Source organism: Parus major, chromosome 15 (assembly GCF_001522545.3).
Source record: "Parus major isolate Abel chromosome 15, Parus_major1.1, whole genome shotgun sequence".
NCBI classification, from domain to species: domain Eukaryota; kingdom Metazoa; phylum Chordata; class Aves; order Passeriformes; family Paridae; genus Parus; species Parus major.
In genome coordinates, this window is record NC_031784.1 from 4,345,459 (window position 1) to 4,370,035 (window position 24,577).

A 24,577-nucleotide genomic window follows, 5' to 3' on the forward strand; every position below is an offset into this window, starting at 1 on the left:
GAGGTTTGGATCTGGCATTTGGAACAGATGCTGCTTGATGCTCTGTGCCAGAGGCCTTTCAGGACATGAGATTTTTCCCTGCTTGGCAGGGGCTGGGATGTGCTGCCCGTGACATGAGCACCAGTGCTCCCATTTGTCTGCTGGGAATTTGGAATGGAACTGGTGGCACTGGGAGCTCACACTGGGAGTGCAGCTGGGCAGGAGCAGCCCCCATGGGTACCTGAGCTTTCAGCAATCCAAATAGGCACCCCTGGGTGCAGTCCCAGGCAGGTGGGGCTTCTTGTCATTTGTGTTTTAGCCATGGAGCTGAAATGAGGGAGATGTTGGCTTTTCTGGCAAAGCCATGGAGCAGTTTGGGGTTTAATTTATTTGCTGCTGCACATAATCCTGGGGCAGGTGAAGCCCTCTGGGCTTTGGGAGGGCTTGTGCAGGGCCTGGTTTCAAAGCCAGATGTCCATGCAGTGGCTCTGCCTGGCTGCTGGGGGTCAGCAGGGCTGGGCTGGCCCAAATCTGCTGTTCTGCCAGCACAGGCCGTGTCTCACCGCCCTCGGATGCTGCTGCTCGGCACCGAGCTCAGGCACAGCACGGAGCAGGGCAGGATAATGAGCCTCTCCCAGCCTGGGAGCTGCTGGGATGCATGGAATGCCTTTTTCCAGGTGTCTGTGGAGTTGTTCAGCTGTAGGGAAGTGTTCCTTTCCAGACAGGAGGTGAAGCAGCATTTGGTGGGCTCAGCTCAGCAGCGCTGGCTTCCTGGGGAGGAGGGAGCAGAACTCGTTTTCAGACCTGGATCAAGGGCCCGAGGATTGTGGGTCTGTGTTATTTTCCAGTGCTTTGATCAGCCTGTTTAATCAGTCTGTGTTTGGCACTAGACATCCATCCTGGGCCCTCCCAGGGGACTTTGGGAAGGAGCTGCTGGCAGAGCCTGTGTGTGTGTGTGTGTGTCTTTCTATGGAGACATCGCCGGTTCCCGGGATCCCCGCTCACCGTGGCAGGACAGGGAAGGTGTCTGGGGCTGTCTGGGCACTCACTGGGGTTTGGTGAGTGCCTTTGGGTAGAGTCCAGGACGTGGAGTCAGGCACAGCCCTCCACAGGGACTTAATGAGTCCCTGTGTCCCCAGGTGCCAACGAGTCCTCAAAGCCAGACTGAGCTGCTGGCATTGCCTGTGGTTTATCCCCACCTTCTTTGTTCCTTTCAGCTTTTCAGAAAAATGGTTGTATGGACACTGAGATCTTTTGGTGGAAATTGCCCCATTTCCTGTGCTGCTTTAGAAACCCTCAGCATGTGCCTGTCCTTGCTCCTGAGCTTTCTTCTCCTGGCTCACACCATCCCAGCACAGCCTCCTATTCCAGCTGTGCCCATCCCTTAGGTTGGGATGAAGGGAAAACATCAGGAAAAAATGTTGATTTCCCCACAATCCACAAGAAACCCACAAGGAGAGTGTCAGCCTGTTTGCCCAGCACAGCAATTGCCCTGCCTGGAGGAGCTGTGGTGCTTGTTGTTAATTCTCCTGTGGAATGGGATTACAATTTCCTGAAGCCTCTGCCTTCAAATTGACTGTCTGAGGAGTTTTAGGAGCTTGTGGCTGCCCCATCCCTGGAAGTATTCAAGGATAGGTCGGATGGGGCTTAGAGCAACCTGCTCTAGTGGGAGAGGTCCTGATGAACAGTCTCTTTCTGGATTCCTTGGAATCCCCTCAGATCCTGGGAGCTGCTGTGAGGTCTCCACACAACCTTCTCTCCCCCAGCCTGAGCAGCCCCAACTCTCTCGGCCTGACTCTGTAGGGAAGGTGCCGCAGTGACCCTGAGGCTGGCACAGCTGGCTAGAGCTAATAAAGCCAAGATTTCTTGCTGCTAATAATTGTGTGTTCCACTGACGGACCAATCACTCAGAGTTGGACTCAATGATCCCTGTGGGTCCTTCCAACTGGGAATATTCTGATCCTGAGGCCTGTGCTCTCTGCAGCCGCCGTGGAATGCTGTGTGCTGTTTGGGCTGAAGCGGAGGGCGGCCGGGTTCCTGCGCAGCAACAAGATCGCAGCGCTGTTCATGAAGGTGGGCAAGAGCTTCCCCCTGGCAGAGGAGCTCTGCAGGAAGGTGCAGGACCTGGAGCAGCTCATTGAGAACGCGTAAGGCACCAGCGTGGCTGCCAACCCTCTCTGCTCACTCGGGTTTTGGGGTGGGAGGCGTTCTTTGGGTCCAACTCAAGCCTCGACAGGAGGAATCGCTCCTTCAGTCTTCTCCTGGGTTTTTTATCCCTTGACCCAGCTGGTTGCTGTTCTAGGAGGCTGAGTTGTGGTTGTGGTTTAAGCAGGGGTGGACAAGTTCTAACTCTCTCTGCTCTGGTGCTTCAGGGACAGCTGAGCACGCTGCTCCTGAGCTCTCACAGTTTATGGACCAGTTCACCAAGCCAGCTGGAACCACGTTTGGGCTGTCTGGATGTGCAGGGCTTGAACCTGCAGTAATTCAGCTGCTGTCTGGGAGAGGATTACTCATCCTTGGACAATTAGCAGGGAGATGGATGGAGCAGCTACCTGTGGGCAGGAATTTTAAGCTGCCCTAACATGAGCTGCTCTGCCTGTGAGCTCAGCCATGGAAAGATGTGTGGGCTGGAGAACTCTGCTGAAGGAGAGCAGAGTTCTGGGGTGTCTTCACAGTGGGGAAATGATTTAATGACATCTGGTTTCAAATGCAGGTGTGGCCCCTCTGGAGCAGGGGATGGGATAGGGACAGGAAACACCTCCAGAGCTCTGTCCCAGGCAATTCCCTGGGATCCCCCAGCACCCCAAACTCCTGGTGGCAGGAGGGCCCTGGGCTCCCTCAGAGTCCAGGGATGAGCCTGTGGTGTTGTTGTCTCTTGTCTTGTACCTCTAAAGGCGAAACCAAGCCCAGGGGGTGCCGGAGAACGTGCGCAAGGTGCCGAAGCTGCCCAACCTGTCTCCTCAGGCCATCAAACACCTCTGGATCCGCACAGCCCTCTTTGAAAAGGTCCTGGATAAAATCGTGCACTACCTGGTGGAGAACAGCAGGTGAGTGCTGGCACAGGCCCCCCGTGTCCCTGTCCATGGCACTGGGGGTGCTGCTGCCTGAACAGCACCAGGATCCACGTGGGCCAGGGAAGTCCCTGGATGGCACAGGCCAGGTGTGTCACTCAGTGCCCATTGTGGGGACTCCGATGGATGCCCTGCTGCAGGTGACCACTGTGCACTCCCTAAAATACAGGCAGGCCCCACTGGCCCTGGTGATGGCTGGGTTGGCAGGGCTGCACTGTCCGTGTCTTCTGGGATCCACATGCTGAGGTGTCCTGTCCTGGGACAGGTTAGTTAGGAGATGGTGATGCTTGCAATGTGCTGCAGGAGGGTTGCTGTTCCCCAGGAATTTCTCAGCTGGTGGAAACAGCCTGTTTAGGGCTTCTTGCCCTCTCCCCATCAAGGGGAGATACAGAAAGAGAAAGGGCATGACAAGGATTTAAACAACTGTCTATAACTTTGCAGTCCTCCAGCATTTTGCTGTCCTTTATTTCTTCTAGTAAGTACTATGAGAAGGAAGCTCTCCTGATGGATCCTGTGGATGGGCCAATTCTTGCATCTTTACTGGGTAACACTTTCTTTACTTGCTTTCCCTCCCTGCATTCCAAACCCATGCTCCCAAATCTGTGATCTGCAGATCCTGGAGGTGACGGCGGCCGTGGGGTCAGGGATGGCTCCCTTATGTTTGGGATGTTCCTCTCCACAGTGGGGCCCTGTGCACTGGAATACACCAAGATGAAGACTGCTGATCACTTCTGGACTGACCCCTCTGCGGATGAGCTGGTGCAGAGGCACCGGATCCACAGCTCCCATTGCCGCCAGGACTCACCCACCAAGCGCCCGGCGCTCTGCGTGAGTGGGGGATAAACCTCTCTCTGCTCCTCCCAGATCCACAGGATCTGGGCTCCCTTTGCTTGTGGAGGCCTCTGAGGAGGGAAGTCTTTGAGGCAGAGGTGCTGGGAAGGTGGCCCATGGAGAGCACTGGCCTTCCTGGCACTGCATCCCAGGGTCTGTGTCCCTGGGGACCATCGTGTGTGAACAGAAAGCTGCATCTGCTCTGTGCATTGCAAACAGAGCTCACTCCTGGGGCTTCTCTGAGCTTGGACAGGGTCAGGAACCCCCTTAGAGGACCCTGAGGGAAAGATTTCTAGTAGTGACTCTCATAAGTGTGTAAGTGAGGAGGGAAGGTGGTTCAAGAGGAGCTTTTGTGAAGCCAGAGGGTGTCTGTGCTCACCTCACTTTTCTGGGTGTGTCTCTTGCAGATTCAGAAAAGACATTCCAGTGGCAGCATGGATGACAGGCCATCCCTGTCTGCCAGGGACTACGTGGAGTCCCTGCACCAGAATTCCCGAGCCACACTCCTGTATGGCAAGAACAACGTCCTGGTGCAGCCGGTGAGCTCCTGCTGGGAAACCTGGGCTTTGAAACACTGCTCTGCTCCTCAGCACCTTGTCCTATCCCAAGTGGCTCTTGGATGGAGAAAACCACATTTTTAATCTGGCAAGACAGTGAATGTGCTGTGTTTCTGGAGGTCTTGGTGATGTGGATCCTCCCAGTGGGATGGAAGAGCTCTGCTCCAGTCTGGGTAGAAACACAGGCTCCTCTCCCTGCCCATTCTTTACCACAAAACTCCTTCTCCCATCCCATCCTGCTTCTTGTAGTCAATTAAATGAAGTGCAAACTGCTTTTAGGTGGAGGTATTAAGTTTTCCTTGCTGGGCAGCTGCTCTCAGCCCTTTTCCAAGGCCTTGAGGTGTCCTGGAGTCTCCGCTAGCAGGTTTTCCAGGGACACAGCAGGTTTCCCCGGTTTGTGACTTGGGCTCAGGTGCAGCTTGCAGGGCTGTGTGTGAGCCCTGGGCTCCAGGGCTTTGTTCTTGTGGCACCTTCCAGCTGACTCTGTCGCTGTGTTTCCCTTCCCCAGCGAGATGACATGGAGGCAATCCCGGGATATCTGTCCCTCCACCAGACTGCCGACATCATGGCACTGAAGTGGACCCCCAACCAGCTGATGAACGGCTCCGTGGGGGACCTGGACTACGAGAAGAGGTGACTGGCTCCAAGTGTACCAGAGCAAGGGAGGAGATATTCCCCTGGGTCACAGTTTGGATCTGGGATGCAAAACCATCATTGTTTTCCCAGAGCAAAACCATCATCCTTGCGCCTGGAATGGGAAGGGTGGCAGGAGGTGGTGTGAGATGTGTCTCTGCTGGGAAGTGCTCAGCGAGGGAGTGGGGCTTGTTCCAAAACACACAAAGTGGTTTCATTTGTTGCCCTGGGGGATTTTCTGAGGGGAATGCCCTCCCCTCCCTCCCAGCACACTCTGCTCCTGGGTTTCTCCTGGCTCCAGGAAAGTGGGAGTGTTTAGGACACTGATTCTCTGACCTAGAGTAGAGATCTTCTTCAGCAAAACTTGGTCTCAGTTTCATTCATTGTCAGTTGTAGTTTTTTGGGTTTTGTTTACCGGTGTTCTTTTCATCTCCCCTTTCTTCTTGGCCCCTGGGCCATTCAGTTGTGCCTGGTACTCTCCCCTAAAATCTGTTTCCATCTCTACACCCCTTTTCTGAGTTCTTGCCTTGGGCATCAGCCTAAGCTCTAAAAATTCCCAGTGTCAAGACGTGAGCAAGGAAGAGAGGAGGCAGATGGCACAGTAAGTATGACTGTACAAGGAGTGACTCTTGCACACCTTCCTGTCCTTCACAAGCTGTTTTTAATGTTATTTAAGCACTATTTTTATGAAGTGGCAGATGCTGCTGCTGCTGAGAATCTGGAAATTTGCTTTGTTGCAAAGAGGTGGGATGTGATTGAGTGCTGACACCCTCAGACAGCAGTGCTGGGCTCTCCAAAGGAATGAAACCCTGCCTCTCTGCTCTGTCTGGTGGCCACCAGCTCTCCAGCATATTCTAGATTTGCTCAGACACCTCGAGGTGCCTGGGCTGAGACAGTTCTTGAACAGAAGCAGCTGAGACCAAATCTGTTGTAAGCTCTGAAAAAACCCCACAAGTTGTAAGGGTTTATTTCCCTGCCCCAGGGAGAAGCAGCAGCCCAGGTTTGGACCTGACTGAACATTTCCTTGGGGCTCCAGGGCTGCTCCTGAGGGATTCTTGGGGTACTCAGAGGAGGATGCTCAACTCTGCAGGGCTCCAGTCCCTCCCTGCAGTAGCCAGGATCCATTTACCATATCTGGGAACAGTGTGAGGGCAGAGAAACCACCCAGGGCAGGTGGGACAGGACTGGCCCTGGCTGAGCTGAGGTGGCAGGGACAGCTCCTGGCTCTGGAGGGATGTTATCACTCATCAGGCTGGCATCACTGCTCTGGGATCTCATCCTTTCTGTGGCTTTGCCTGGTGCCAGGGGATCTGGAGCAGGATTTGGAGCTGCTGTGAGCAGCAGCAGAGCCTCTCACACCCTCGAGGCTCACAGCTTCCCTGTCCCTCTGTTCCAGCGTGTACTGGGACTATGCCATGACCATTCGCCTGGAGGAGATCGTGTATCTGCACTGCCACCAGCAAGGTAAGGCCACAGCTGGGGGCCTGTGTCACCCTGGGCTTGATCCCTTCCCTCTGGGATGGTTCTGCTTTGGCTCCAGGGCAGATGCCCAGAGCTCTGGGTGCTCACCATGATTTAAGTGCTTCTAGGCCAGTCTTTTCCCCAGCTGTGGTGCTTGGCTGGGAGTGCTCCCTGCAGAGCTCTGATTTCCAAGGGGGTGATCCCAGCAAGCCTTTCCCAGGGCCTGTCTTACCATGGACTTAGAGGAGAATCCAAACATGGAAGAAAGCCCTTATTTTCCATTCCCTGAGCTTTCCTGCCCTCTGCCTTTCGGCCTGTGCTGTTTCCCTCACTGATGGCTGTGCCTGCTCTCGCTGTTGCCAACAGTAGACAGTGGTGGCACGGTTGTCCTGGTGAGCCAGGATGGCATCCAGAGGCCACCTCTGCGCTTCCCCCGTGGAGGACACTTACTGCAGTTCCTGTCCTGCCTGGAGAACGGCCTCCTGCCCCACGGCCAGCTGGATCCACCCCTCTGGTCACAGCGGGGAAAGGTGGGTGCCTGTTCCTGCTGGGGTTCCCATGTGGACCCTCTGCCCGGCATTAGCGGCTGCTGTGTTTTAAATGATCCCCTCCCAAAATTAATGAGGAAGGTGGGGCTTAAAATGTGGTGGTTGGGTTTAGCTCATGGCCTTGCCCAGCTGAACAGACCCTTCTGGAAAGCTGGGGGGGTGGTGTGGGAGGGCTGCCCATGGGGTTTGGTTCTCTGGGCTGTGTTTACCCCGTGCCCAGCAGGGTTATGGATTCACCTGCTGCTGGAAGCTTGATCCGGGAGCTGCTCTGGCCCAGGGAATGTGCAGACATGACAAAGCATGTGGGGCAGGAGCTCGGGAAGGGAGTGGTGAGGTCTGGGAGGCTCTGAAGGGCACGTTCTGCTCCCCCAGGGAAAGGTGTTTCCCAAACTGAGGAAGCGCAGCCCCCAGGGCTCCTCCGAGTCCGCGTCCGACAAGGAAGATGACGAAGCCACGGATTATGTCTTCAGGATCATCTACCCCGGGACACAGGCAGAGTTTGGTGAGTGCAGGGCAGGCTTTGGGAGGGTTTGTAGGCGCTGATGGGCATGGGGCAAAGCAGGAGGTGGTTCCAGGGGAAGGGCTCTGGTTGTGCCAGTGCTGCCTGATCTTAAATGGCATCATTTAAGGAATGGGAAGCCCTGGCACAGAGAAGCTGTGGCTTCCCCATCCCTGGAAGGGTCCAAGGCCAGGCTGGATGGGGCTTGGAGCAACCTGGGATAGTGAAAGTTGTCCCTGCCCATGGCAGGGGCTGGAACTAAATGATCTCTAAATTCCCTTCCAACCCAAATCATTCCATGATTCTATGTTTGGGTTTTTTTCCTTCCACTTGCTACTGAGTCCTTTGTTTCTGCAGCTGCACAACAGCACTAATGGTCAGGAAAAGCCCCTCTTACACATAATTTCAGTAAAAAGGTTCACTTTGGTCACTTGGGGGCCACCTTCTGCCATCAGATGCCCCCAGGGCTGATTCTTCTCTTGCTGCCCTCAGGCTGCACTAAATCCAGTGATGTTCCTTCAGTGTGGCTCCTGCAGCTCAAAGGGGAGGTCACAGCACCCTGCTCTGGGTGCTGCCAGGCTGCACCCACCTGTCTTCAGTCCCTAACTCGAGGGAGGGGATGCTGATGGATTCTCCAAACCAGAAATGCCTCTTCTTGTCTGGTGGAGAATGATCTGAACCTGGCTGAAATGTCTGGACATTTGTCCTCACTCTTCTGTGAAATGCCAAGAACTGTTTTCTGACCTCTGGGGACATCATAGGTGACTTTATGAGGGGGAAAGCGTGAGCTTTAGACGGAAGACTTGTGGAGTGTTTTTTAAAAATGCTCTGAAATCTGATGGAAACCTTTTTCCTGCATTTTGGAGGCTATGAGGGAGAAATTACATCCGCTGTGACTCCTCCATAACGTCAGCTGAGATTATACTTGGTTCTCCCTGCCTTCAGCTGACTAACACGATTCAGTGAGTCAGATAAAAACCTGATTGAAGCTAAAACAGCAGATAGAGATGTGCCTTTCTGTGGCTGCCTTTTGATCTACCCCTTAAAATTCCATGCTGGGGGCCACATTTTCTGGGAAATTAATTGCTGCCATCTACTCAGCTGGCGTCATCACAGCCTGTGCTGTTCCTGTGCACCTCCCCAGCCAGAGGTGGAACTGCATCATTCTCTCTTCTCCACAGATTCTTCCTTTCTCCCCTTTCATTGGTGCCTTTGTCCTCTCTCTGTGTCTCTAGTTGCCATTAATGGTGCTTTTCACCCATTCCTTGCACCTGTGACTGCTGGGAGAGGGAAGATCATGAAGATTCCAGCTGGAAGCAAGATGGTGGTGATCCCTAAATGGTGTCTGAGTCTCCCTGGCACATCCCGAGCTCTCCGTGCTGCTCTGGGCACCTCTAGGCCTCAGTGTAATGAGCTGTTGGTTGGGTCTGGTGCTCAGCTCGCCTGTGTTGTCACTTGAGAGGTCCTGCAGAGCTGTCCCTGTCACCACTGACTGTCACTGACCCATCAGCTCAATGTGAGGGGAAGGGACTTTTGTGGGAATAATTCAATATTTTTCCTGCCAATGTAATTCATTCCTTGTTACAAGCTGGGAGAGCCAGTGAGACCAAGGGAGAGCAAGGACACTTTTGCCCAGCCAGATGATGAAATTTCTACCACAATTTAATTTCCAAGGAGGAGTAAAAAGGATTATTCCTCATGGTTTGGGCCATGTGTGGAGCAGGACCCGAGGCCTTTGCAGCAGCACTTTGAGTTTAAGCAGGGATTAACAAGTGACAACATACAGAGCTCCTGCTGTCCCTCTCAACCTCTTCATCCAAGTCTTCATCTCCTATCTCGTGATTTGGATGCTCCCTTCTTTCCCTGATCTTTGGATGTGATCCTTTGAGGGATGGGCCTTTTTCCCTTCCAGTAATACCCTCTGCCTGGGACAGCAGCTGATTTCAATCCTGTTTTCTCTCTGCAGCCCCTTCTCTGGAGCCTCTGCCTGGGGTGTTGGGTTTCTGCCTTGGTCAGCACGAAGCAGTTTAAGATCAGCTTTCTGCATTATCTGGTTAATTAGTGATGGTTCTCTCCCATCAGTGCTCTTTGTTCCCTTTCCTTTCTCCTGAGCTCACCAGTGCTGTGATTCCCTGTGGTGGGCCCTGCTTGGTAGCTGGAGCCTCCTTGGGAAGAGCGGGATGAAAGCTCTCTCTCTGTTGGGCCCCTGTATCTCCCTGACTCCAGGGCAGTGCCAGGCTGTAGCTGATGCTCCTCTCTGCCCTCCTGCAGTGCCCCAGGACCTGATGGACGCTCCAGGGGCTGTCCTGCCCCCCATGTGGCAGCCCAGCACCCGCAAATCCTCCTGCTCCTCCTGCTCCCAGAGCGGCTCCTCCGATGGGGGCCCGGCCAATGGCTGCAGCCACGAGAGGTACGAGGAGCCAGGGGCACAGCAGAGCCAGGGCTCAGTGCCCAGGAACCACGGCAGGGTCAGTGGGATGGGGCTGAGGTGAGGCTTGTCCCTGCATCTGGGACATCTCAGCTGCCCCAGAGCCTGGCAGCAGGAATGGCTGCTCTGAACCCGGGCAGCATCCCTGGTGGATCTCTGCAGGATCAGCGGGATCACAGCCAGGCTGAGGGCATGCACAGGGGCATTTTCTCCCCTCACATCCTGTGTGTTTCTGTTGGCAGAGCTCCACTGAAGCTACTGTGTGACAACATGAAGTACCAGATCCTGTCCCGGGCCTTCTATGGCTGTGAGTGCTTGTCACCCCCCTGCTGCCTTGGGATGAGACTGGATGAGGGATGAGGTCCTGGGCTCCGGGCTGGGAGTGGTGCTGGGGTCAGCTGGCAGTGGCTGGGGGAACTGGGACCAGCCTGCTGCACGTGCTGAGGGTGGGGAGCAAAGAGCTGGAGTGTGACTCTCAGCCTCGAGCCCCAGCAGCAGCACTGGGGGTACCAAGATGAGGGACCTGTCCTGGTGGATTCCCTGCTCTGAGGGCAGAGTGTGGCTGCAGAGGGTCTCCCTCAGGGCCCTTTCTCCTGCTCTTCATCCTCTGTAGGAATTCCAAGCACAGAAAGTTCTCAAAATCTTGTACATGCAAGCTTAAACATAGAAATGAACACAGGGTTCAACCTGAGGCCTTGGAAAAGGCTTCTGCCTTTAAATCCAGAAGGATCTGGAAACTTTGTGTAAGTGTGTAGTTTAAATAGAAAGACATTAAGCTAAGCAGTAGAAAGTTTTAAGGTTTTAAAGCTGAGATATAGAAGTAGTTATAAAGGTAATGAGAAGTTAGAAAAAAATGTTAGGCTAAGAAAGTCTGCACTGCAGCGAAGAGGTATAAAACAAAATAATTAACTATTGGTGTAAAAGTGAAAACGCTCTTTTGTGGCAATCCTCGTGTTTCCTGGAGTTCCACAGCTGAAGGTGTGGTGTTCCTGCTGCAGGGTTGGCCTACTGCAGACACCTGTCCACGGTGAGAACCCACCTGTCAGCGCTGGTGAACCACAACATCGTGTCCCCCGACGTGCCCTGCAGCGCCAGCGCCGGGCTCACCGTGGACATCTGGCACAGATACCTGCAGGACAGCTCGGTAGGGCCACACCCTGGGGACACCAGGGCAGTGTCACTGAAGTGGGTGCAGCATGGGGAGGTGGTGAAACACATCAAGAAGTTCCTCAAGGGGGGAAGTCACCCAGGCTGCACAGAGCCCGAGGCTAATCCTAATCCTCATCCTCGGTATGTGAGAGCTGAGGGGTGAATGCTGCTCTTCTTAAAGTGCTTCTGCTCAGAGCCTGCCTGCAGCAGTGTCTGTCACTGCTGTCCTGATGTGCTGCCAGGTCAGAGGCACAGCAGTGGCCCTCGGTGACTTTGGTGGGCCGCTCTTTGGTGTGGAGAGTCAAAATGTCCACCCACAGCAGCCTGTGGCTCTACTTAAACCCATGCAGGGTTCTGAGGGATCACAGGCAGTGGGGCTGGGGTTGTTTGGGGTCTGGGAGAGCTCTGAGTGCTGAAGTGGGGGACAGCCATACACCCCATGTGCTGGCTGTGTCTGTCCCTGACCCAGGCTCTTCCCACAGAGTTACGAGGACCAGGAGCTGCTGCGGCTGATCTACTACGGCGGGATCCAGCACGAGATCAGGAAGGCGGTGTGGCCCTTCCTGCTGGGCCATTACCAGTTTGGGATGACGGAGGCAGAGAGGAAGGAGGTTGGTGAGGGTGTGCTGCCAGCTTTGTGTGCCCTGGTCCTGCCCAGTGGAAGGGTCTGTTAGCTGTGAGCCCACTGGGCCTCACGTCCACTCTGGACTGGGCTGGGGGCAGGAGTGGGACAAACACTTGGATCAGGAATTGATAGGGCCAAGTTTGTCACTGGCTTGTGCAGCTCCTCATATTCAGTGCCTTGTGCACCTTGGGAGGGCGGGGAGGAGATGGATGGGCATTTTTCCATACAAATTTCAGACACATTTTGCAGATCAGGCACTCTGCAGGGTAAGGGTGGCTGCGTCCCACGAGCTGCAGTTCACACAAGGGTGCACCCCGCTGTGTGGGGAGCAGGAGGGGCTGGTTTGGGGCTCTCCAGGGACAGCCATTCCCAGCCCCTGTCCCCCCGTGTCTCAGGCTGATGAGCAGACCCGGGCGTGCTACGAGCACACGATGGCAGAGTGGCTGGGCTGCGAGGCCATCGTCCGGCAGCGCGAGAAGGAGTCCCACGCCGCAGCCCTGGCCAAGTGCTCCTCGGGGGCCAGCCTGGACTCCCACATCCAGAGGATGATGCACAGGGACTCGACCATCAGCAACGAGGTGAGGGCGTGGGGGGCTTGGGCAGTGCCCACCCAGAGTCTGTGTGGGGTCCTGCCCACCCTCCCCTGACCCCTGTCCCCACCTGTGTGTCTTGTTCCTCACTGTATTCCATGGGAGTGAGATCCTCATTACCCGATGCACTCCTGGGGCACATCAGGGTTAGCTCTGTGGAAGAGGGTTGGAAGAAGGGGTGAGGAGGAAGAGCATGTTCCTGGCACTAAGAGGCTGTGAAGCAGGGCACTGGGCTTCCTGGCTCCTGCATGGAAGAAGCCTCAGCACGCCCTCAGTGTCATCCATGGGGACACCCAGCCCCTTGGGACTGGCTTTTAGCAATGCAGTGAGGAATGAGATCCACAGCCCAAACCTGTGTGGAGGGAAAAGCCTGTGAAAGGAAAGGCAGTCCTGGGAACAGAGTCCAGGGAGTGTTTCCATGAGTGTTTTGTCCTTGGAGGAGAAGAGCCCAGCATGGCAGAGCATTCCCTGACCTCAGGCTGCTGGCCCAGAGGTGAGGGGAGGTGAGCCCTGGAGACTTGATCTTCTTCCCTCTGGGAAGTTTGTGTGGGTGCTCTGGGAAAGAGATGAGCTCAGCCCCAATGCTGCAGGCTACTTGTGTGCCCAGAGATGGAGAGATGCAGGGAAAGCAGGTCTGAGCCAGGGACAGGATGATGCAGCTCTCAGGGTGAGCAGAGGCACTGCTCTGTAGGCTGAAGCCCTGGGAATCATTGCCATCCCCTCAGCACCTCCATTGTGGCTCTTCCTTTGTATCCATGTGTTCTGGGAACTGGGAAGGGAGCTGGCAGAGTGAACACACGCAAAGTTTCCCCCCTTTCCCATCTCAACCTGAAATTTCCTGTTTTAAGTGCTCCCATGGAAATGGAGGAAAACTGTCGCCCTTCCTCTCCCCACCAGAGCCCTGCCCAGCAAACACCCACGATACAAGGGTGGGGACAACTGCTGTTCTGAATGTGCTGTATTTTCTTATAATCCTATTGTTTGTGTGTGGTGTCATGGCCATGCTCTGCACCTCTGCTCAGCTAATGGGGAGGACTTTCTCTCACTGAGGATTGGCTGCTCAGAGGGACCCCACGGAGCTGAGCAAGGAGATGGTGCCTGCAGAGCCCAGCCCTTCTCTCTGTGCTTCAGCTGGAAGCCAGAACAGGGTGCTCGTGACTTTGAGAGGAGCTGCTTCCACTGAGTCTGGCTTAAAACATCAATATTTGTCCTTGAAGAAAAGGAAAAAAGCATGAATATGCTTAGAGGGACTGTTTTATAGCCTGACTTCATCGTTTATGTAAACTGAGCTGGGCTGAGCTGCATTGCTGCCAAATTAGGACAGAGATTTGTAGAAATTTGCACTCCAGGGAGGCAACGTGATCTCCGTGCAGGCCAGAGGAAAGCAGCTCCTTCAGACCCAGCACACAGCACTTGAACAAGTGCAGTGACCTGGGGCTTTGGCTTTGTCACCTTCCCAGCAGTGTTGGGGCTGAGGCAGGGCTGGGTGCTGCAGCAGCATTGATGTGACAGGAACATCCCCCAAGGGTCAGATATTTACTGGATGCATTTTCTGCTGCTTTTTCACCTGCAGAAGCATCACCTCTGCTTGAGTTCCCTCACCCTGACCCTTTATCTTTTATTTTCTTTCTCTTTTCCCTGTCCTCTGCAGTCCTCGCAGAGCTGCAGCTCCGGCCGGCAGAATCACGCCCGGCTGCAGAGTGACTCCAGCTCCAGCACCCAGGTGAGCCCCTTGTCCCTCCATTCCTTGTGCCCTTGGCTTGGGCTGACCCCTCACCACAGCCACAATGATTTCTGGCAAACAGAACCTGGGTTGGGAGAGGTGAATGAGTCCCCAGCCTGCTTTTGAGCTGCTGATGTCAGAACAGTGCTCTGCTTGTGGTGTTCAATGTTCACCTGCCAGCTCTGCCCCGTGGCCTCACACCTGATGGCCCATGGCTGCTCCCTCTGTTCATGCCCAGGTGTTTAACACCTGTTGAAATTTCTGCCCAGTATAATATAATAATAATATAATATAATATAAAATATTATAATAATATAATGCCAAGCAAAGTCCTTTGGAGCAGGGATTTGTGGAGCTGTGCAAACGACCAAGCGCTGACTCAAATCCAGGGAGAAGAAGCTAAAAGAGATTTTCCTCTGTGCACTGCTGGGAACATGGGCACTATGAGTACACAGCTCTTGGGGATGTAGTGCCTGTGTTCCCAACACTCACTGGATGCCTGGGATGTCTTCCCACTTTGCAGGTGTTTGAATCTGTGGATGAGGTGGAACAGACTGAAGTAGATTCTCAGCTGGAAGATGGCAAGCAAAGCAAGATCCCAAATGGGACAGTCCCCAATGGCACATGTTCTCCTGATTCTGGGCACCCCTCCTCCCAAAACTTCTCCATCACATCAGGGTTCTCGGAGCGCAGCTTCAGCAACGAGGACAGTGCTCTGGAAACCACCAAATCCTCATCCAGCTCCCAGGGCAAGGCTGCTGGGTCTGATGTGCCAGCCCCACCGGACACGGATGGTGTCCAGCAGGAGAAGCTGGAAGGCCAAGACAGCCTGGAAGGTGAATTTCCCACCGGTGGAAGTGTGGACTTTGTCCCCATGGGTGAGGGCTCGGCGGGGCTCCTGCGTGACAGTGACAGCGTGGCCCTGGCTGTGGTGGAGAGCTGGGCAGACAGCGAGGCTGAGAAGCAGAGCCTGGTGGAGAGTGAGGACAACCTCTCTGAGGAGCCAGAGATGGAGAGTCTGTACCCACAGCTGGACTCTCTGACTGTGACTGACCTGAGCAGCAGTGAACCAGCTGCTCTCTCCTCCACGGGTGTCACCTACTCTGTAAGTACACACCTGGCCAGGGGGGGTTCCTTCCTGGCTGCCTCACAGGACCACAGAACTCCAGAAGAGCTGGGGTGGAAGGGTCCTCTGGAGATCATCCAGCCCAACCCCCCTGCCAAGGTAGCGTCACCTGGGGCAGGTGACACAAGAATGTGTCCAGGTGGGTTTGGGATGTCTCCAGAGAGGGAAGATTCCGTGCTCTCCCTGGCCTGGTTCCAGGGCTCTGCCATCCTGAATGGGAAGAAGTTTTTCCTCATGTTGAGGTGGAACTTGTGTTTCAGTTTATGGCCATTGCTCCTTGTCCTGTCACTCAGCACCAATGAAAAGAGTCTGTCACTCTCCTTTTGGCACATGATTTGAGATGTTTGTATGGATTGATGAGATTTCCTCTCAGTCTTGTCTTGCCCAAACTGACCAGGCCCAGCTCCTGCAGTCTCTCCTCATCAGAGAGAGACCCCAAATAATCTCTCTGGCTGCTGCTGGACCCTCTCTGGCAGCAGCTTGTCTTTCTTGAGCTGTGGAGCCCAGAACTGAACACCACACTCCAGATGTGCCTCACTGGGGCTGAGTGGAGGGGCAGGGTTTACCTGCACTTGCCTGGCTGGGCAGAGAGGGGCTCCCACCTTCCACCCAAACTCTGCCCTGTCACTCTACTGCCCTTGCAACTCCCTCCCTGCTTTTTACTGGAAAACAAATCGACTCTGCTCTTGTTTTGGGCAGCCAGAGCTGCTGGACATGTACACGGTGAACCTGCACCGCATCGAGAAGGATGTGCAGCGCTGTGACCGCAACTACTGGTACTTCACCCCTGCCAACCTGGAGAAGCTCCGCAATGTCATGTGCAGGTGGGGGCTGTGGGGATTCACCTGCAGGCTGGAGCCTCAAACTGTTTTGTGGTTAATGAGTTTTGCTCCGTGCCTTCCTCCCCTCGTCATCCCAGCACCAGGGCCGCAGCTCCGAGTATGCGGCGGTTCCCAGACCGAGGTGTCCGGCTGTCCTTCCCCATCACTGCTGTGTCGGGGTTTTGGCCAAGGCAGAGGCTCCCTGGGCTGCCCAGGAACACAGTGCAGCCCACCTGCTTCCTGGAGCATGCCTGCAAAATGTGTTAATGAGGATCAGCCCACAGAGCTGTAGTGCTAATGAGAAAGTGCCTGAAGCACCGGAATGGTTTGTGCCTACCCAAAATCCCAGGAGAGAGACAGACCTGGGTGCATTTCTGAGTCCCTGTGACTCAGAGCTTGCCTAGTGACACTCACAGACTCAGACCAGCTCCAGCTCAGCTGCTGCTTCACAGGGAGCAAAGGATAAAATATTATTACTCATCTTGCAAACATGAGGAGAAGCTGCTGTTCCATCAGTGCTGTCACTTCACCCGACAGCCAGAGCTGGAGATCTCTGCTGAGATTAGACCTTCAGCACAGCACATTTTGGAAAACCAATGGGCAGGATGGAAAAGATCCTTCCCTTGTGCCAGCAGCAGATCTGAGTCCTCTCAGAACACATTTTGCCTTGCTACCAAATAAGGGAAGATATCCCTGCAGGGCTGGGTGCTTCCTGGGACACTGGGAATGGGGAGGCGAGGCAGGCAGAGTCTGCAGAGAACCAAGGGGATGAATGGAGGGAGAAGGATGAGATTGAGTGATGAACAAATGTTATCAGTCTCTGCCCTTTAACCAATGACCCCACTGTGTTGTGCTTCCCCATTTTGCTTTTCCCTGCACTGATTTTTCCCTGCAATGGCCGTGGCACAGCCCTGGATTGACCCTGGATGTGGCTGTGGCAGGGTGTTGATCCAGGACTGTGCCATGCATGCCTCACCTGGGGGGCACCACAAGAATTGAATCATTTGCAGCACAGGGATAACAGAATGAACAGGTGTGATTTACTCCAGCATCCTGCGAAGGGAGACAGGGCATGGGCAAAGGGGGGTGGCAGATGATGGCACTCAGGTCCCAGGTCACCTCTCCTGCTCTCTCACACAGCTACATCTGGCAGCACATTGAGATTGGCTATGTGCAGGGGATGTGTGACCTGCTGGCCCCTCTCCTGGTCATCCTGGATGATGGTGAGTGGGTGGCTCTGCTTTCCCTGTCCCTGTGTGGGGATCTGGGGGGGGTGTTCCAGGTGCCCTTTGCAGTGCAGTGCCTGGAGGTGTGGAGCAGGATCCCGTTTGTCCCTGATGCTGCCTGGCTCCCAGGAGCCCACCCTGGGGCCAGGGTGAGCTTTCTGCAGGAGCAGCAGCAGTGATGTCTCTCCTCCCTGCACAGAGGCTCTGGCTTTCAGCTGCTTCACGGAGCTGATGAAGAGGATGAACCAGAACTTCCCCCACGGAGGGGCCATGGACACCCACTTTGCCAACATGAGGTCACTGATCCAGGTGAGAGTTCCTGCCACAGGGATGACAGCTCCTCTCACCCAGGAGGGAAATCTGGTCCTGGAGGAGCTGGGGTTTAGTGCTGGGGAGCAGGAAGGACAGCAGGGGCTCTAAGGACTGCCAGGAAAGGGAGAGAGTAGCTGGTGGGAGCTGGTGCTGTGTGTGTGCATTCCTGAGTTTCCTTTGGCTTTTCTTGACAGATTCTGGACTCTGAGCTCTTCGAGCTAATGCACCAGAATGGAGATTATACTCATTTCTACTTCTGCTACCGATGGTTTCTCCTGGACTTCAAGAGAGGTGTGTGCTGAGACCACCCAAGGGTGAGGCAGGGTCTGCTTCCAGGCTTCTCAGCAGGTTTAAACTTATTTTTAATTCCTTTTCACTTTTCCCTGGTTTATGTCTGGCTGATTGTTCTGTCTAGATACAGAACCTGTTGTTCCAGAGCTGCTGCTGAGCCTCTTCACGAGTGTGTCCTGGGGCCTGTGTCACCTGCTGCCGGGCAGAACATTTCTCCCTACAGATGTCTGACTTACTGCTCCCAGCTGGAGCAGCTTCCTGTGGGAAGGAAGCACCCAGCGTGTCTCCCCAGCGCTGCTGAGAGCTCTGTGAGCCAGGGTGGGGTGAGTGGAGTGGTAACTGCTGTTCTCTGCTCACAGAGCTGGTGTACGACGACGTCTTCGCCGTCTGGGAGACCATCTGGGCTGCTGCTCACGTCTCCTCTGCTCACTACGTGCTCTTCATAGCACTGGCCCTGGTGGAGATGTACCGGGACATCATCCTGGAGAACAACATGGATTTTACAGACATCATCAAGTTTTTCAATGGTACAGCTGGTGCTCTGTTGGGCTGGGTTTGGGGCAGCTGCTCAGGTTTAGGCAGCACGTGGCTGGCTTGTGGACAGTCCCATCTGGGCAATGCTGGAAATGTTTGACATCCAGGGCCCTGAGGGATGGGTGGGGCTGGAATCCACCCGCTCTCCTCAGCAGTGGCCAACCTGGATGTGTTGAAGGGAGCTGAGGTTTGGGCAGTGCTTCCTGCTGCTCTCCCCATCCTGAGGGATTGGTTAAGGATGGCTCTCCAGAGCCAGGTGTCCCTGTGAGGGGAGGTTGGGAATGTCCCCAGCAGAGCTGTGGGGTGGGGGCTGCTCAGGTCTGACCTGTCTGGTCCCTCTGTCTGTGTTGCAGAAATGGCAGAACGCCACAACACCAAACAGATCCTGAAGCTGGCTCGGGACCTGGTCTATAAAGTGCAGACTCTGATCGAGAACAAATGAAGGAGCTGGGGCAGATGAGGCACCCAAAGAGCCAGGACTCCCCTCCGATGCTGGCTCCCTTCTCCTGTTTCTCCAGGTGCCACACCTGTGGGACTCAGGTGGTGGGACACGTGCTGCTATGTGAGCTGGGCTCAGCACAGGCCCCGGCTCAGACCTTCTGCAGTGACTCAACCAAAGATCCCTCCAGGTGTGTTCCTGTGCTGGGAGCAGGACCAGGCAGTGGCTTCCTGCCCTTGGAGAGGCCACCAAAACTGCCCCGGCATTGCCACATCCCAGGGCGGAGCTCGGGGGCTGGGGGAGCAGAGCTTGGTGGCACAGAGGGAAAGCTGATTCCTTGGAAAGCTGCTTCCTTGGGCAGCCCTTCCCTGTGGTGTGGGAAGGCAGCCAGCCCTGTGAGCTCAGGCAGCACAGGGATGCTGCCAGTTCTCAGCCTCTCACCAACACAACGAGGTTCTGCCAGTAATGGGGGGGACTTTGATCACAGAAATTCCTCTTTTGATCTCGTCCCTCTACGCATTGCTTCCCCTTCAGTATTTTCTTTTTTTAGGGCTCTGTTTTTCCCCTGGGGTTTTACATTGTTCCTACAATATCCGAGCACACAAGAGCTTCGTGTCTGGATGGATTTTCAGAGCAGCTCCAAATTCAGCATTGGGGTTATTTTTCAAAATCCAGCCTCTGTAATGTTCTCTGAACACTGAGAAATCTGGTCCTGACCTCCTCTGGGAACTCCGGGCTGGAGGTTTTCTTACCTGCCTTACTTTAGCTGCCTGTGGTCAGAGTCTGGTCTCCTTGTTGTTCCCCTGAGCTCTTGTGAGGGAAGGACTCCTCAGAAGGCAAGTCAGAGCTCCTGATTATCCTGACTTTCCCTCTGACAGCTTCAGGGCTGGCTGCTGAGTCCCCTAAACACACTGAGCATCTCCAGTTAGGTCTTGGTGGGCTTCTCCCACAGGCCTGTGAGAGGAAAATAGCCCAAGGTCCCTGAGTGGTCTTTGCTTTGGGAAGATGCACTTGTGTGGCCACTTTTCCTGCACAGCCTGGAGCCCACTGCGTGAAGTGCCTCTCCAGCTGCTGTGTCCCACACAGGCTGCCCTGCAGAGGCTTCGGAGTCAATTTTCAACTCAGGTAAAAACAATACAGGAAAAGGAGAGGGGGTGGGTGGAGGGTCCAGCCCAGCCAGGGAGGGCTGGAGCTCTCTCTGAGGGTACTTTCTCTCAAGTTTTGCTGCAAACATTTGTGTTTCCCCCTGGTGCAATGTGTGCTGTGTGTGTGCTCTCCTCTGGCCCTGCTCCTGCCTTGCTGCTGGAGTGCTCCCATGGGAGGGAAAGGGGTCATTCCTCCTCCCCCCATGGAATTTCTGTCTGTGCTGGTTTGTGTTGGCTCGTGGCACGTGTCAGATGTTGCTGGCAGAAAAAAAAAAGGCAGTTGTCAATCTGCACCAGGGAAAAATGCTGCTTCAGGGAAGGTCTGAGGAGCGTGATAGAGCGGTTTGCTGTTTCTGAGCAAATCAGCAATTTCTGTGTTCTGGGACGTGGAGGTCGCAGCTGGAAAAGGCAGTGGCACATCCTGAACCCTTTGGGGAAGGGGCTGGGGCAGGGGGAGAGCAATGGCCAACCCTCATAATCTCAACAAGATATGTACAACAATCTGGGAAATTCCCTGAAGCAGTAAAAACCCAAAGGGTGCTGGGCTGCACAGGAAACAAAGAGCTTGAGATCTGCCAGTTCCTGTGGGAATCTTTCATCCTTCCACCAAGCAGAGTGAAAAGCTCGAATCCTCTCTCCTTCCCAGGCTGTTCCTGTTCCCTCAGGGTTCTAGGACAGATCTGTCACCTGTCTGGAGGGAAAGGGATGTGCTCTGTTCTCCCCTTCCTGAGGGACAGGGACCCACAGGAAACACCACCTGACCAAGCAACGTTGCTGACACTAAACCTTTCAAGCTTTCCTTGGTTTTTAGACAAAAACAGCCAAGAAATTCTGCACAATATTTGCTGTCTGTATTAACTGAGAGTGTCTCTGGGCCGCTCAATAGCAGTGTTTTTTGAATAATTTTTTTTGGGGGAAAAAAAGTATTTATTTATTGATTGTACCTGACTGTGTGTCCTTGTGTGCTGGCGTGTGAGTGCGCGCTGTTGTGCAAATGGAGATAGAAATTTTCAATGTTATTTATGATATCTTGTAAATGTTTACCAGAGAATCGTGTCTATATATAATATATATACAGTATAGAGAGAAAATATGTGAACTAAGTGGGTTATTTTTTGAGGGGGGGGTGAGAAATTTTTTGCTTCTAAGAACTGTGTGGTTTCTATAGCACCTATTCCATGATGTGCCAATCTGTCACTGTCCCAGTGCTGGGAGGGCTGTTCTGGTGGGGCAACAGGAAGCTCAGAGCAGAGCCACCATCACAACCTCAGTTTGGCTTCATCTTGGTTCTGATTTTAAGAATGGACAAGAGGAAAAAAAAATAACAAAAGAGGGAAAAATAATATGAAAAAAATTTGTTTCAGCTGTGTTGCTGGGCAAGTTCTTGTGCTTGTGGGAACCCAGAGTGGGACCCCACCAGTAGCCTGGGGCTCTCTTTGATGGTTAAAAGCTGCTAAGAAGCTGAAAAGCAAAGGTTGTGCTGTGCAGCTGTTTGTGGGTCTTCTCTGGTCTCGTCCTCTCCTGCCTGGCTCTGCCCCTCTGCTGGATCCCCACGAGATAAAGCCTTGTTCTGGAATTCTGGCAGGGGCAATCGTGGTCCTGGAAGGCAGCAGGGCTCTTTCCCAGCTGTGCAGCCGAGGATGGCCTGCTTGCCATGCAGGAGAGGCCCGTCACCAGGCTTGTCCATATACAGTAATCTTGTCTGGCCCCTTGGGGAAGAGGAATGTCTCATCCCAGCAGCTCTGTGCAGCTGAACCCACCCCCCCACCACAATGGCACTGCCAGCCCAGGGCTATTTTAGCCTGTTGTTGGCTCTGTGGGAACAGGGACTGGAGCTCTGTGCCTTAATCTGTCAGATGGCAGGGTTAGATTGGATTTTAGGAAGAAGTTCTTCACTATAAGGCACTGGCGCTGGTTGTCCAGAGAGCTGTGGCTGCCCCATCCCTGGAAGTGTCCCAGGCCTGGTTGGATGGGGTTTGGATCAACCTGGGATGGTGGGAGGTGTCCCTGCCATGGCAGGGGGTGGAACTAGGTGATTTCTAAGTTTCCTTCCACCCCCATTCCATGACTGCAGCTTTCTGAGGAGACTGCTGCATTCTCCCCTGGCTGCAGTGAGGGTTGCACAAGCTGCCAGCTCACGTTCTCTGCTCCAGTCACTCCAGAGATGAACCTGAGGAAGGATGGGCTCCATGGGCTGAGCTCAGCTCCCATCACACCCTCACTGAGCACCACATTGCTCTGGGGTTTGGGGTTTGTCTCACACTCCAGCTCCTGAGCTCAGATAATCTCAGTGTGTGTAAATCCACTCAGTGTTTGTGTCCTGGCCCTGTGCTCACCTGAGGGAGTGAAAAATGGACCCTTGTCCCTGGCAGGTGAAAAAAAGGCTGAGAGATGGAGCTATTGAAGAGGTGGGTTGGGGTCCCAAAATCCCTGGAGACATAAGCCTTGTGGCCAAGAGCAGTTTCTGGGACATAATCCTTCTTATTCTTTGTTATTTGTTTATTTATTACTTAATTTGTGTGACTATTTCCCCTCTCTTTCCTGGATTATCCTGAGGTTGGTCCCCTGCACTGGGAGCCACTGGAGCCAATCTGACCAGGGACAGAACCAGTTTTTGGGATTCTCATCCCCTAAATTTGCATTTGAAATTTCTTACAATATCTAAATCACTTTTATCTAGAGATGCAGTGGGAGCCTCTCAACCTTTGATTAGCAGGACCAAAATGATGGTCATGTCATCAAAACTTCTTATTTCTCATTCAATTTGGGAATTTCTCTGAGTACTGAGCAGTTCTGGGCTTGTCTTCAGCATTTTACTATCGTGTGAGCACAAATTGATAGAGCACAATGTAGAGATGGAATTCCAACCCTTCCTAGCACTATGGAAAGGTTGGAACTCACCAGAACCTGTGCCAGAAATTCCTATAAAAGCTTTTTCAGACACCCTGGAAGTAGATCAAATGCCACTGACTGTTCCTGCTTTTCCACTCACGGTCAGCATCCTCACTGTCCTGAATAAGCAATATTTCACTGATTAAGGCATCTGAACAATTGTGGTCCTCAGTGAAGTCACATTTCTGTCCTCTGGTGGCCACGTGGGCCATGGCTGAGGCCATTTGGTGCCGTAGCCACACGTTCACACAGCTCAGTGTGTGGATTCCTTCCCAACTCTGCCCGAACCCTGAACTTCCCGGAGAACGATTGAAATAGCCGTGGAAGTCTTATAGTGTGTCTAATCTAATTTCTGATCTAATTTTAGATTGGTGATAAGCATATTCCACCTTAAATTCCTGTTCAGTAGTTTAATAGCTTCCTTTTATAGATGGGTTTTGCACATGGAGGCTGAGCAGAGCCCATGGATGGTGCTGCAGGGGACAGTCCCCTCTCCACGGTGGCTCCTGAGCCATCGGCAGTGGGACATGACCAGGAGCAAGAACACTTTGCATCAGTGCTTTGATGGGGGGGGGAAAAGCACCATTTATCCTTTTTTTAAACTTTTTTTTTTTTTTTTAACTAATTAATGCTAAAGATTAAACTATGCACAAGATCTTAAATATGTGGAAGTTTTAGGAATGAGTATGGCTTTGCTGCTAAGGATGATTAAAAAATTGAAAATCCATATCCTGGATACTGAGAGACTAAAAATGTCATTGTTATGACTATGTAGGATTGACTTAAATTCTCAGAAATTCATTCTCTCTGGAAAGTAATTCCCAGAAGCCAGGGAAGAAATTGTTTTCCCAAACAGAATTAATGAAAAGCTTTGAAAATGCAATGTGGATGTAACCTCAGACCCACGATTGTCACTTCCCTTGTTCACAGAGTGTTCTGGAGAGCCAGGCAGGGTGACAGGGTGTGACAGCTATCGTGGGGGCTCTGTGGGACAGGGAATTACCCCTCAGCACAGGGATTTGAATGTATCTGGTGTCCTGGCATTATACTTTTCTGTTGCCCTACACAGAATTGCTGCTTTTCTCTGTTGGATGCCATTTTGGTCTCTGGGAGTTGCTCGATCTGAGCTTAACGAGCACTTACAGCTTTTAATCTATTTGTAGAAGTGCTGCTAATGTTCTTAGATTATCTGAATTCCACACTGTGGTATAATAATCTGTTTTATATTATTTTATTCATGCTTTCGGTTTGGTTTTTTTTTAATGTAAACTGTTCCTTATTGTTGTTGAGAAAGAAAAATTAAAGCTCTATTCTCTATGGTTAATGTATTTTCAAATCAATCAGATCCTGGTGGTTCTTTCCGGCTGTGTGGTCCCTGGGGAGGCAGTGAACTGGGATACCCTGAGCAGGGAGTGCCCAAAATGCTCTGTATTTCCACACTTCTCCCAGATTCCAGAGCCCCATTTGCTCCTGGAGAGTGTCCCCTGTGCTGGGGGCCCTGCTGTCACCTGGGCTTCTTTTTACACCCCAGTTGCCCTCATGGTCCTCGCTTTCCCCCATCCCTTGGCCAGCTCAGTCCAGCTTTGCTGACCCTGTCCCTCGGGGCAGACGTGTGGCAGTGACACCTCCTTGGCTCTGCTGGCACTGTCACCTGTGTCCTTCCTCTTGCTGTACCCCCCTATAATGTGGAGAATTTA

At 53.4% G+C, this 24,577-nt stretch overlaps 1 protein-coding gene across 3 annotated transcripts in view; it reads left to right on the top strand.

Moving 5' to 3' along the window:
• Positions 1 to 24,216, top strand: part of SGSM1 (small G protein signaling modulator 1) — a 35,949-nt gene extending 11,733 nt beyond the window's left edge. The window contains exons 4-26 of one of the 3 annotated variants that reach the window (XM_015644315.3): positions 1,964 to 2,126; positions 2,874 to 3,026; positions 3,527 to 3,594; positions 3,733 to 3,878; positions 4,289 to 4,420; positions 4,947 to 5,071; positions 6,468 to 6,535; positions 6,899 to 7,062; positions 7,453 to 7,582; positions 8,815 to 8,985; positions 9,851 to 9,989; positions 10,250 to 10,314; positions 11,006 to 11,151; positions 11,639 to 11,767; positions 12,177 to 12,359; positions 14,023 to 14,094; positions 14,618 to 15,199; positions 15,920 to 16,044; positions 17,182 to 17,264; positions 17,467 to 17,576; positions 17,774 to 17,870; positions 18,230 to 18,397; positions 18,758 to 24,216. In XM_015644315.3, coding sequence (XP_015499801.1) covers positions 1,964 to 2,126; positions 2,874 to 3,026; positions 3,527 to 3,594; positions 3,733 to 3,878; positions 4,289 to 4,420; positions 4,947 to 5,071; positions 6,468 to 6,535; positions 6,899 to 7,062; positions 7,453 to 7,582; positions 8,815 to 8,985; positions 9,851 to 9,989; positions 10,250 to 10,314; positions 11,006 to 11,151; positions 11,639 to 11,767; positions 12,177 to 12,359; positions 14,023 to 14,094; positions 14,618 to 15,199; positions 15,920 to 16,044; positions 17,182 to 17,264; positions 17,467 to 17,576; positions 17,774 to 17,870; positions 18,230 to 18,397; positions 18,758 to 18,846 — 3,308 coding nt within the window. In that variant the 3' untranslated portion in view covers positions 18,847 to 24,216. The remainder of the gene's footprint in view (positions 1 to 1,963; positions 2,127 to 2,873; positions 3,027 to 3,526; positions 3,595 to 3,732; positions 3,879 to 4,288; positions 4,421 to 4,946; positions 5,072 to 6,467; positions 6,536 to 6,898; positions 7,063 to 7,452; positions 7,583 to 8,814; positions 8,986 to 9,850; positions 9,990 to 10,249; positions 10,315 to 11,005; positions 11,152 to 11,638; positions 11,768 to 12,176; positions 12,360 to 14,022; positions 14,095 to 14,617; positions 15,200 to 15,919; positions 16,045 to 17,181; positions 17,265 to 17,466; positions 17,577 to 17,773; positions 17,871 to 18,229; positions 18,398 to 18,757) is intronic. The other 2 variants (XM_033518163.1, XM_033518164.1) reach the window with 2 other exon arrangements.
• Positions 24,217 to 24,577: the final 361 nt, after the last annotated feature.